The 12,760-nt window shown below is 35.5% G+C and overlaps 1 protein-coding gene across 1 annotated transcript in view; it reads left to right on the plus strand.

Moving 5' to 3' along the window:
* Positions 1 to 12,760, plus strand: part of LOC124797807 (glutamine--fructose-6-phosphate aminotransferase [isomerizing] 1-like) — a 154,854-nt gene that overhangs the window by 99,588 nt on the left and 42,506 nt on the right. Inside the window, 3 exon segments of the mRNA XM_047260828.1 lie at positions 860 to 1,026; positions 2,625 to 2,702; positions 2,704 to 2,767. Of these exon segments, the coding sequence (XP_047116784.1) occupies positions 860 to 1,026; positions 2,625 to 2,702; positions 2,704 to 2,767 (309 nt within the window).

Here is a 12,760-nt window from a genome sequence, read left to right on the forward strand (position 1 = left end):
GTTACTACCCTTGTAAGTCCAAAAAGCTGTAGGCCACCACATTGTAGCACGTAAAATTTTGCATGAGCCCACCACTGAGGGGACATATGTTCGGGGATGGTCGAGTTGGGAAAACTGAGACATGTGTACAATGGCCTACAGAAAGTTCGTGATTCTGACACTATAGACAAGTCTAAAATATGTCTGTGTTTAAAATCAGTAATCATAAATGCAATTACAGATAAACTATAAGTTACTGATGGGTTGTAAATGTGCTATATAACTCACATATTGTCAAATTGTGGAAAGAGGAAATACGGGAAAGGTGTCATATTATAGTTCATAAATACAATTGTTCTTCATGTAATTATAAAATTATTGTTATACTCAAAACAGAACCTTTGTACCATTTCCCTTCATTCCATCAAGTACTTTGTAAATTTAATGAGTTTAGAACATAAGAAAACATTTGCTTCCTAATTGTGATATGCAAGTGATATGTCTAGTTTGGCAGGTACTTGGTTGAGTCATTGCCTGCCAGATGTTTCCTTACACACATTCAGTGTTTCAATTTAACTGAATAACTAGTTTTGGAATAAATACTGCCTAAAAGTTTTGCACCACAGAGAACCTGTGGAGTGAATAAAAACTCCTACATAGCCTGATATGAAGCTGTAAAGCTCACTTCTTGTTAAAGAGGATAGTAATTGTCTAAAATTTCTAAGAACCTCTGCATAAACATAGTTCCTATTCTAAAGGGCTAGTGAGTCATATTGAAGGAAAAAAATTAAGAGGGCATTTCAGTTGTATACAGTTTCCTGAATGAAACTGCTATTTTTCTTTAATGACCTTATTTTTCTATTGTATATTATCTTTGCAGGTATCGTGACAAATTATAAGGATGTAAAAATGTTCCTCGAGAAGAAAGGATACCGTTTTGAATCGGAGACTGACACAGAAATAATAGCGAAGCTAGTTCACCATCTCTATGCACAACATCCTAACTATTCTTTCCGTGAACTTGTGGAGCAAGTCATTCAGCAACTGGTTAGAAATCATTATTTTTTTAATATCTTTTTACCAATAGTCCTATTTAACAAGCAAAAAATTGCTATATCTGCTAAATGCCATCAAGCTGTATAAAAATTCTTATTTTTCCCTTTTCCGTTTAGTGAAAACGAAAATGTGGGTCATAGGAATACTCACGATGTACGAGAGCATGATGAAAACCAACGCCTCTGAATTTTTTTTACCTGAAAATTCTTAAAACTTTCTAAATAAATAAAATAATTGTAGTGAGTTACATGGTGGTGTGTAACATAACTACGTTGGTGTGTGAGAAACAGCATGTTGTAATAGAGTTTTGAATTAGAAGAGCTTGTGCACATGGAGCACATTCTCCTTCAGCATGATAATGCCACGTTACATAAAAGTGCTGCAACAACCTGCTGCCTTGAGTACATTGTCATTGATCAAACTCCATACTGTCCCAACTTGGCCCCATCTGATTTCATCAGTTCCTGAACTTAAAGAACACCTTCCAGGACTTTGCTTTATTGGAGATGAGTGGTGCAAGCAGGTCTGAGATTATGTCTCCATCAACAAAGTCAAACGTTCTACAGTCACGTATCAACAAAATGGTCTGTCAATAGGAGAAATGTGTTCATACTAAGGGTGACTATGTTAAGAAATAAATATGTAGACATGAAGATAAAGATGTAGAAAGTTAATACAGTTTTTTCTACTTAAAAAGCTTTTTCGCATAAAAAAATTTAGAGGCATTTCTTTTCATCTCACCCTTATACAGTGTGTCCAATGAGGGAATGCAATGTCTTTTGTAACATATAAATTCTAAAAATCTTTTAATATTTTCTTCATTCACATGTCTCACCTGATAAGACTGAGTCTTAATGTGAGCAAATTTGATGTATTTTCTGGGCATACTGCTTCAAAGAAATTAATTTTTGCAACATTAATGTATACTCACTGTGTTAAAATTCCAAGTTTAACATGTTTTAAACTTTTTTAAGGCTACACAACAATTCAAAAGAATCTATGAAAGCGTGGACTATAGCATTTTCTGGTACATTAGTGAGTTTTTTGCATAGCTGTAAATCAGATTTTTCCCTCAATATTTGGTATTCACCAGTTTCCTGTTTTACACAAGGTATTCAAACACTTGCAAAACCAACATGGAAGATTTTTAGATTTTGGTCTTCACACTGTATCACAATGGATAGGACAGTTCAGAAATCTATAATGTGTTGATTACGAGAAATTTACATTTAGCTGTGTCATTCCAAAGGCTTAAACTCTTTCTTATTTGAGTTACTAAAATTTAGGTTCATAATTAAAACTGATAAACTTTTTTCTGTGACATGTATCTGAAACAGTTACAGTTCACAACCCAGGTCTATGTGTTTTTTTTTATCTGACACAATTATCACTGCTGGTAATGTTTACCTAATTATTACAATATGGTTAGGTGTACATTATAATTTCACCCATGAAAGTTATTTTTAATAATATTTAGTATAAGGATTTTCAAATATGGCTTCAGATGGAGTGGCAACAAGGACTACATTAACCAACCATTTCATTCTTCTTTTACTCGGAAATAACATACTTTTGATTATTTGTTACAGGAAGGTGCATTTGCACTTGCATTTAAGAGCAAATACTTCCCTGGTGAATGTGTTGCTACCAGAAGAGGCAGTCCACTTTTTGGTTGGTATAAAAACAAAGACTCGTCTTGCTACAGATCATGTACCAATCTTGTACAGCAAAGGTAAGGAAGAGTGACAGATCTGAGGCAAATAATCATTTCTTTCATATTAATGATCCTTATGGCTGACACTAACTAGGCAGACATTTATTTTTTCAGTTTTGGTACTTCCCCCCCCCCCCCCCCACCCCCCATGCTTACAGCACTACTTACAAGAGTAGGGAGTGGAAGAGAATAACGTTCAATGGTTGAAATTACCAGTTACATATCAGTTCAAGAAGAATGTAATAATTCCAATACCAAAAAAGCAGGTGTTGACAGGTGTGAAAATTCTGAACTATCAGTTTAATAAGTCACAGCTGCAAAATACTAATAGGAATTCTTTACAGATGAATGGAAAAACTGGTACAAGTTGACCTGGGGGAAGATCAGTTTGGATTCCATAGAAATGTTGGAACACATGAGGCAATACTGACACTACGACTTACCTTAGAAGAAAGATTAAGGAAAGGCAAACCTACGTTAAACATTTGTAGACTCAGAGAAACCATTTGACAATGTTGATTGGAATATTCTCTTCCAAATTCTAAAGGTGGCAGAGGTCAAATACAAGGAGAGCAAAATGCTATTTACAATTTGTACAGATTTACAATTTGTACAGATACTAGATGGCAGTTATAGGAGTCCGTGGCCATGAAAGGGAAGCTGTGGTTGGGAAGGGAGTGAGATAGGGCTGTAGGCTATCCACAATGTTATTCAATCTGTATATTGAGCAAGCAGTAAAGGAAACAAAAGAAAAATTTGGAGTACAAATTAAAATCCATGGAGAAGAAATAAAAACTTAGAGGTTTGCCAATGACATTGTAATTCTGTCAGAGACAGCTATAGACCTGGAAGAGAAATTGAAAGGAATGGACAGTGGAAAGAAAGTAACAAAGCTGTGTTAATAATTATGTATATTCTTTAGGAATATTGGCCTCTGTAATACCTTTTTACAAACAACACCTCCATACTGTACGACTCACAATCCAGTATGGTGGTGGCTGCATAGATGGTGGCAAGGGGGTGGGGCTCTAGCCCCCCCCCCTCCCCCCTCCAATGAAGTATCATATTACACCGGATAAAATGACTTCAGAAATCGGTGAATATATTACTTCAACAGATTAATCAAGGAGGATATAAGAAGAACATCAATAAAAGCAAAACGGGAATAATGGAATGTAGTTGAATTAAATCAGCTGATGCTGAGGGAATTACATTGCGAAATGAGACACTTAAAGTAGTAAATGAGTTTTGCTATTTGGGGAGCAAAATAACTGATGATGGTCAAAGTAGAGAATATATAAAATGTTGACTCGCAATGGCAAGGAAAGCGTTTATGAAGGAGAGGGATTTGTTAAAATTGAGTATTGATTTAAGTGTCAGAAAGTCGTTTTTGAAAGTATTCGTATGGAGTGTAGCCATGTATGGAAGTGAAACAAGGACGATAAAGAGTTTAGACAAGAAGAGAATAGAAGATTTCAACATGTGGTGCTACAGAAGAATGTTGAAGATTAGATGGATAGATCACATAACTAATGAGGAGGTACTGAATAGAATTGGGGAGAAGAGGAATTTGTGGCACAACTTGTCTAGAAGAAGGGGTCGGTGGGTAGGACACTTTCGGAGGCATCAAAGGATCACCAATTTAGTATTGGAGGGAAGCGTGGAGGGTAAAAATTGTAGAGGGAGACCAAGGGATGAATACACTAAGCATATTCAGAAGGATGTAGGTTGCAGTAGTTACTTGGAGATGAAGAAGCTAGTACGAGATAGAGTAGCATGGAGAGCGCCAGAGCGGCATCAAACCAGTCTCTGGACTGAAGAAAAACATACCAGTTTATGTTCCTTCATGATGAAACCATTTTGACTGCCAGTGCACTGCAGTGGCAACAAGGTTATTGGTTTCCCTTCTTTAAGTTGTAAGAGCAATGTTCTCTACAGTGAAAGTTTCAAATGTACACTTCTGAGGGGAAAAAGATGGCCTGCAACATTTGTCATAATCATATACTGTAGCCCTGTGTGGCAAGAATGTATGAACTGTTATGATGATGTGGTGGTAACAGAGTTGGTCACCAGATCTGGTGAGCTGCTAAGGTAGAGTTTCCAATTAATGTGCTCCCTTCAGTTATGCCCAGCACTACTATAGGTGACAGAGGAAGCTTAATTTGATTGGAGAAGAGCCAGCCAGCAGGTGGGGAGTTAGGGAGGAATGCTCTCTGAATGGGTAATTTGGGTACCATTGCAGAAGGATATGAGGAAATAAGACAAGGCACTAATTTCATGAAAAAGAGTGACACTTCATGTACCACACAAGGAAAAATTTTCTCTGAGAATATTCTTGTGTTTGTAACTGAGAAATAAATTATATTTAGTTTTTCCAGAATTATATGTATCAGTGAACAAGAGCCAGACTATAAACCTACAGGTTTGGAATTTGATACCCAACTGAAACTTGATTTTTTTTTTTCTCTTGCTTATTACTTTGTTCACCACTAAAAAATGACTTTGGAACAAAGACAAAATCACCCTTTTATGCCAAAACAAACTGTTGTTTAAAAAAAGTGAAACCAATTTTTTGGCCCCATGCAAAAATGGTTGTTTATGGGTCACTGCAAGTTTAATGCCATTAAAAGGTTTTCTTGTAATGCAATTTACCAGAAACAGTATTTTTTCTTCTTACACAGAAAAATATGTGCTTAATTGTTCTTAATTTATTTGCCCTGTCTTCCAAATCAAAACTAACAATTAAATTACATGATCATATGGCATCATTGACCAGGAGACCCCATATGGGGTTGTTCGGCCATCAGGTGCAAATCTCTTATTGAATGCTGCTTTGTTGACTTGTTACTTTAGATCTAGTCACACTCTTCAAATCTTTCCAACAGTATGACCCATTAAGAAAACAAAATCTGCTTATATTGTACTTACTAAACACAAAGTAAGATTTTTACACAATGCTCCATTATAAATTTCATTCCCTTGCATTCAAAATATTGCAGTAGTTTTTAAGACAATTTTCTTGTTTCTGCATTTCTAATCACTCTGAAGCATGCACAAACATGATAATTTCTAAAGATTTTTGTATCCAATTTGACCAAAAACTTCTGCCAGGAACATAAGGCTGTCAACTTGATCCATCTACCTGAACTTCCTTTCCAACTGTCGGAAGTCAAAGACTCAGACTGGAATGGTGTGAAACTTCTGCCTCTGGTAAATCCACTTTGTGAAAGCACTAAGTGGCAGTTAATCTGGAGATTTTGAAGTGATAGGCTAAGTTTTGTCTTTCTTTCATCTAATTTAATGTGATCCATAATAATATAGACATCCTACTACTAAAGTAAACTCAAAAAATTGAAATGTTTCGTATCTGATACATCACCCTTATGATGCAAATATCTGGTCACTTCCACCAGCCTAGGTTTGTTTAAGGGATTATGTGCTATGTACAAAATATGTGTTGCAATAACAAGGGTATTTCAATGCCCTGGTAATAGTGTCAGCCATAATTGACAAATATAGTTGTGTCACAGCATTTTTATATTCTGTCCTTATATAGTGAGTTGCTAATCATTGGGTTCACAAGTTAAAGTAACTGTTCTGAAAGTTTTTTCATGTTCTGACTAATTTATTACTTCTTTTATTTGGAAAATTAATTTATTTTAGTGTCTTGTGCACTTTTTTCATTAAATTTTATTGCAATCTGAGCGGATGGTTGCCAATGGAAACTGGATCTGAAGCAATGTATTTAAAATAAATAAATAAAAAATTATTAAATGTTAAATCAAAATTAGCAAACCTAATTTGTGGAACACTAATAGGTACAATATCTAAAGTCAACTTTATGGGAGAAGTATCTCAGCCATTTGAAATAAAAACTGGTGTTAGACAAGGTGTTGGTTTATCACCTTTACTGTTTAATTGTGTTCTAGAAAAAATTGTAAGGAACTGGAATTCAGAGCTAAAAAATCACAAAATTGAACCAATAACTCTGGGAAGGAAAACAAATGGAATCAAGGTAAACTGCTTGGCTTTTGTGGATGATTTTGCAATCCTTGCAGAAAACCTGACAGAAGCAGTTCGTCACATAAACCTCTTGCAAAAAAATAGCAAACATAACTGGTCTCAAAATTTCAGCTGAAAAAACAAAATTCATGACAAATATAAAAAATGCACCAAAATTCATAGAAACACAAATAGGTAAAATAGAGCGAGTAAATAAATTTCAGATTGTTTATATGGATCTGAATGCCTAACGATGAACTATAAGATGGACAGACTAGTGGTACTGGAAAGAAGGATTATTAGAAAAATAATGGGTGCAATAAAAACTGCAGGTGGTTGGAAAATAAGAAGTAATGGGGAGATCTACAAAAATATAGAGGAAAATATCTGAAGTAATGGCCAAATGAAGATTAACCTTTTTCGGACACCTCTACCGAACGGATAGTAATAGACTAACAAAACAAATAGTCCTGTATTTATGGAAGAAGAAATTAACAATAGCATGGATTACAGAAGTAAGGAAAGATCTAGAAAGAAACAATGTCAAAGAATCAGAAATAGCAGAAAGAAACCTTTTTAAAAATAAAATACTAAATTTGGAAGGCTTTCAAAGCAGAAGAAATAAAAATCAGGAACAACATGGACAGAAGAAAGGAAGAGACTTCATGGGGAGAAAATGAGGGAATATTGGAAAAATAGCAAACAACAACAAAGGGGGAAGAGGAACTGAAGTTGTTAACGTGATCCTCGTTGGTCAATATGTTTGTTAAAAAAAATTAGAATGACTGCCAGTGCAATAGCATAATAAGAATAAACTTTTTTAATGGCTTAAGCCCACGTTAACTGATCTTTGAAAATAAAGGGAATTTAAAATATCTTGTGTACAATTGTGTTGCTCAAGTTAGAAGTGTATTTGATTGCTGGAGTCAGCTCTGTGGAAAATGAAAGTCCATGTAGCTTACACGAGATTAAGCAACTCTACAGGACACAATAGGCAGCGATACAAGAAAACAGTGTAATGCACATCTTGTTAGCACCACTACAGATATTGAACATTTTTTTTGCATTTCTGTGATGCGTCCAAAGTGAATGACCCTTCACTTGTTTTGTCTCCTCCATAAAGTGGATTTTTGGCGACAAGAAAAAATTCTACTCATTTTGACACTTTTGTGTCAGCACACAGACAGTTCTGTTTGCTGGTAATTCTCATTAGTAAGATTTTGTAACTCAGATGAACAGGACCCAAAGACATAGCAGTGAAACTTTATACATTATCCTCCTGTTGGTACATACTTATCAAGCCCGAGTCATTCTCAAAGAATTGGTGGTTTGTTTACATTCCTTCAGATATTTTCAAGTTTCATTGTAAACCATCTCTTTCAAAATGTGAAAAAAATTATCTGTTAAACATTACTCATGTTGTATGCACCTCATATGATTCATAAAACATTCATGGTGCAAATGCTTGGGTAGCTGACAAATTGATAATTTTAAGTCATCTGCTTACTGAAAAGACAAGTATTACTTTTAAGCTTTTGATCTTGACAGAATTAATAGATTTAAAATGGTGTTGGTGCTGCAGCTTAAGCGATACAAGAAGACTGAATGTAATAATGTGCCGTAGCGTAGCATTTCAGAAAGATGCTCAGTATTTTAAGTGTAAAGAGCAACCATATATGCTGCTTCTGTTATACTCTGGAAGAGCACTAATGGTGGTGGAATGAAAACTGCTGAAAGCATTTTATAATTATTTGCTAGTTTTGAAGATTTTTTTCCATTTGTCTGCTATGTAAAGAAATGTTTTGTCAAAGCAGTAAATTCTGCTATAAAATGTATGTTCTGTTTCTTTGTTAATGATCAGTCAAATTTTGTTTGTCATTCATTTAAAAAGTCTGTTATTTGTATAAAAACATGAACGTACTCCAGGTCATCACTCCATGGACATGGACATCATTGTTACATCATTGGTGACAGTGCAGTCAACAGCTGTAAATAAAATACACATTCATTTGTCATTGTCATATTGCTGTAGTGTTCAAACACACACAATAAGTGTAAAATTGTGCAATGTGATTTTGTTACATATGTTTTATATTTGTGTTATAATTACCTGATAGCAGATTCATTGCCAACTGCACCACTTTTATTGTAAAGTTACTTTGTTGTGACTGTTGAGAAGGGTGAGGGAATCTCCCCCCACAATCTTGTGCTGAGAAGAAAAAGAGTAATCTCTAAGTGCTGACTTTTAGAGCTTATTTAATTTATGTGCGTATTCACCTCATTTATCCTTGAAGTACGTACTAGAAGAAACTGTAAACAATTACTCACATGAATGCTGGTAACGGACCCAAGTTTATAACCAAGAAAGCATGTTTAAAATTAAATTGCAGGTGAGTGGAGGTACAGGTAGTAACAAAAATCTAATTCTGCTGTGTAAATAAGCAATGTACTGTGCATTGTTTCTGTGTGCAAATGTACTCAAAGCTGGGTCCTCAGTGAGCTTTATGTAAATATTTTTAAAATAAAGTCATATACACAGAGTGTAAACTGCTTTCACTAACACAACAGTTGCCTCTGCATGAGAACAAATAAATGCAAAAACTTTGCTGCATATCAGAATGAGCTTTAATTTACTACGTGGGCAGAGAATCGCACTGTACCACCAAATCTTCTTTGACGCACTATTTTGCTATGCATGCTTATTTATTTGCAAATAGGCAAGAAGGTTGCTTGCTATTGCATGCTGTAGACCATTCTCCTCATCCCATGTCACTTTCATATCCATCACCTTAACTAATGTACTTAATTTTCTTGTTTTAGACAACTTGCCCTTTATCAGTGACCTTGTGTTAATCATTTTTATGTTTGCATGACTGATTGGATCCACTCAGATGATACCCAAGGGGGAACAGGTAGTAATTCACTTCAGCCTATTTCTTATTCTTTTCTTTCTTGCAATTACTATTATCTTCATATTTTCCACTGAGTAAAAAACAAGACAAAGTGTTGTGTTGGAGCATATTTGTCATTCCTATTATTAGTCAGGTTTTGTTTGATAATTTATCATTTTGTTTGGTAACAGAAGTAGGCAGTACGGTCCGTTATTAAATCTGAATTAGGTACAGCAAACAGTAAAATCTTAAGTTGATGTGGTTACTTTTAAAAATGGTGTACATCTCTTCGGCCTGGACCAGAATACCGCCCCTCTGGTGGCATATAGTAAAGTCTCAACTGAAGATGTAAGAAAATGCTATTTTATCCTTAAAAAAAAAAACCAAAAACTCTGCAGGATATGATCAGGTACACATAAAAGCAATTAAATTGTCTATGATAAAATTGCACACCCTCTGTATTTAATTATGAGTCAACTTTCTGATGTACTTAAGTATGCTGAGGTTAAACCACTACACAAGAATGAATCAAGTGAGGATATGGAAAATTACCATCCTATCTCTGTCCTCCCATTGTTTTCCATAGTATCTGAAAAAATAGCTGCAAGCCAGATAATAACAAATTTTTATCACAAAGCATGATGTTATTCTCGAAAATCAATAAGGGTCCCAAAAAGAGAAAAGCATCATGAATTCAATCAATGAATTCATTGAAAATATCAGCTCATCACTGGAAAAAAGTAATAAAGTAGCAGGTATCTTCTGTGGCCTTAATGAACCACTCCATGCTGCTTCATAAACTAGAGAGGTAGAGCATCAGATAAAATGCTCTACAGTGGCTTAGGTCTTACCTGATGATCAGGAAGCAAATAGTAATCATAACATCTAATACCACAAATTATGCATCTTGGTGGGATATATAATTTCACGAGTCCCTCAAGGCTCTATCTCAGGGTCAATCTTGTTTCTCTTCTACATCAATGATTTGTCTTTCAGTATCAATGCCCAATCAGATAAATTTGCCAATGATACTTAAGTACTTATTGAAAAAGAAAATATGAGAGAAACATTCCGGATGCTGTAATGAACACACTAAACAACCCAGATACATGGTTTCAACAAAACGGTCTTAAACTTAATATTTCAAAGATCTTTTTTACTCAATTAAAAACCAAACAATCAAAAATCAGTGACATCAGGATCATACATAAAAATCAAGTTATGGAAGAAGCCCAGACCATCAAATTCTTGGGACTACGTTTGAACAAAAGTCTAAGCTGGCAAGCATATATAGATTATTAAATTAAACAGCTTGCTTTTGCAATGGACATGCTATCTGGTGTAACAGACATAAACAGCAAGAATGTGGGGTACCACAATTGCTCTGACTCCATAATTAGACATGGATTAATATTTGGGGGAAACTTGGGCACATATCACAAATCCTGCTACTTAAGAAAAGAATCATTAGAAAAATGTGTGCTGTCTCCTAAGAACATCCTGTTGCCCACTTTACAAGAACCTAAAAAATATTGCCTGTCCCTGCATTGTACATATATGAGATCATCATCTTTGTACACACTAATCTGAAGTAACAGAAGAAAATGACTTCAAACATACATACGAACAATATGCACAGAACACTTCATGCTTCCAACACATCAGCCAGGTGGACGCGCATGTACGAAGCTCTCACTAAGTTAAGTGATTAATATTGAAATAAGAGCTAATTTAGTTAATATTACATTTTAGACTAGTGCATTTACTTCTTATCTAATCTATCTATTGAAGGTTTCGCTTTTCTAAACGTAGTTACATCGAAAAGGAAGTATTTTGTAAAAGCCGGCAGTCACGAGTTTGTTTACATACTTAGGCATAAATTTCGTACGAGCGTAAATATTTGTTTTTGACTAGACTTAGCGCTTCAAAGTTAAATTAATTTGTGTCTCTCACTCAGAATTTGTGTGGTTAATTAAAAGTTTCTGGAGCAAGTTTATAAGTTTGTTTACATTAGTGTTTAGTTACGTATTAGTACAGGTTACAAAACTATTGTGTTGTTGAAGTTATTTTCTGCTTTTGTGTTACGTTTTACTATCAAACCATGTGTGACAAGTGTGGTGGTTGCCGTAGAAATTTGAAAGAGGGGGTGTTCTGTATAGACTGTAGGTTGTGGTTTCATTGGGGCGAGTGCAGCGGAGAGGAAATGAGGGTAGAAAATGATTTTCTTCCATGCCAGTGTAGGTTATGTAGAAAGGACAGAAAAATCGTGGAACAAGAGGCTGAATTAGAAATTGTGAATTTGGAATTATGTAAGCTAAGGGAGGAAATGGACTCTGGGCGCTGGGAAAATGTAGCAAGCAAAGAGCAAAAAAGGGAAACAATTAATAAAACTTCTGAAATTCAGTTAGCAAATCAGTATGGCTTGCTATCTGAAGTAGTGGAGGAAGGGCCTCATTCAGATGTAGTTGAATGTAGGTTGAAGCAGAATACTAGCTTAAAGAAAAAAGACAGGTCAGGATCAAACCAGAATAGGAAAAGAAAAATTCTGCTATAGGTAACAGTCATGGGAGGGGTGTGGGCCAACAGCTTCAGGAGAAATTAGGACAGAGTACCAGGTCACAAGTTTTGTGAAACCAAGTGCTAGCCTTAACCAGGTGACAGAAAACTTAGGTCAGCTATGCAAGGACTTTGAGAAGCAAGATCAGGTAATTATAGTTGGGGGAGCAGGAAACAGCCTGGCTATGAATCCAAGATATAGTATTAGGAGTGACCTGGATAAAATAGGGACAGAAACTGGGCACAAGAATGTGGGGTTTGTGGAGGTCTGTCAGCGCCATTATCAGCCCTGGGGTAAATACTGCTGTAAGGCGTGTTAACACTGAGCTGAATGGGATGCTCCAGACACCAGCAAAGTCTCACACGAGTGTTGTTCCAGTTTATGCTATTGGTAGGTGGGGATACACTACACATGGCCTGCACCATAATAGGAAGGGGAAAGGTAAGTTGGGTTAAAGCCAAATTCCAGACAGGCAACAACCAAGGAAAATAGAAGAAAAGAAACTTCATGCACAGCAAATAGGGATAAAGCTAAGGGCGGTATCAACTTACTTCACCAAAA

This window comes from Schistocerca piceifrons, chromosome 1 (assembly GCF_021461385.2).
Source record: "Schistocerca piceifrons isolate TAMUIC-IGC-003096 chromosome 1, iqSchPice1.1, whole genome shotgun sequence".
NCBI classification, from domain to species: Eukaryota; Metazoa; Arthropoda; class Insecta; order Orthoptera; family Acrididae; genus Schistocerca; species Schistocerca piceifrons.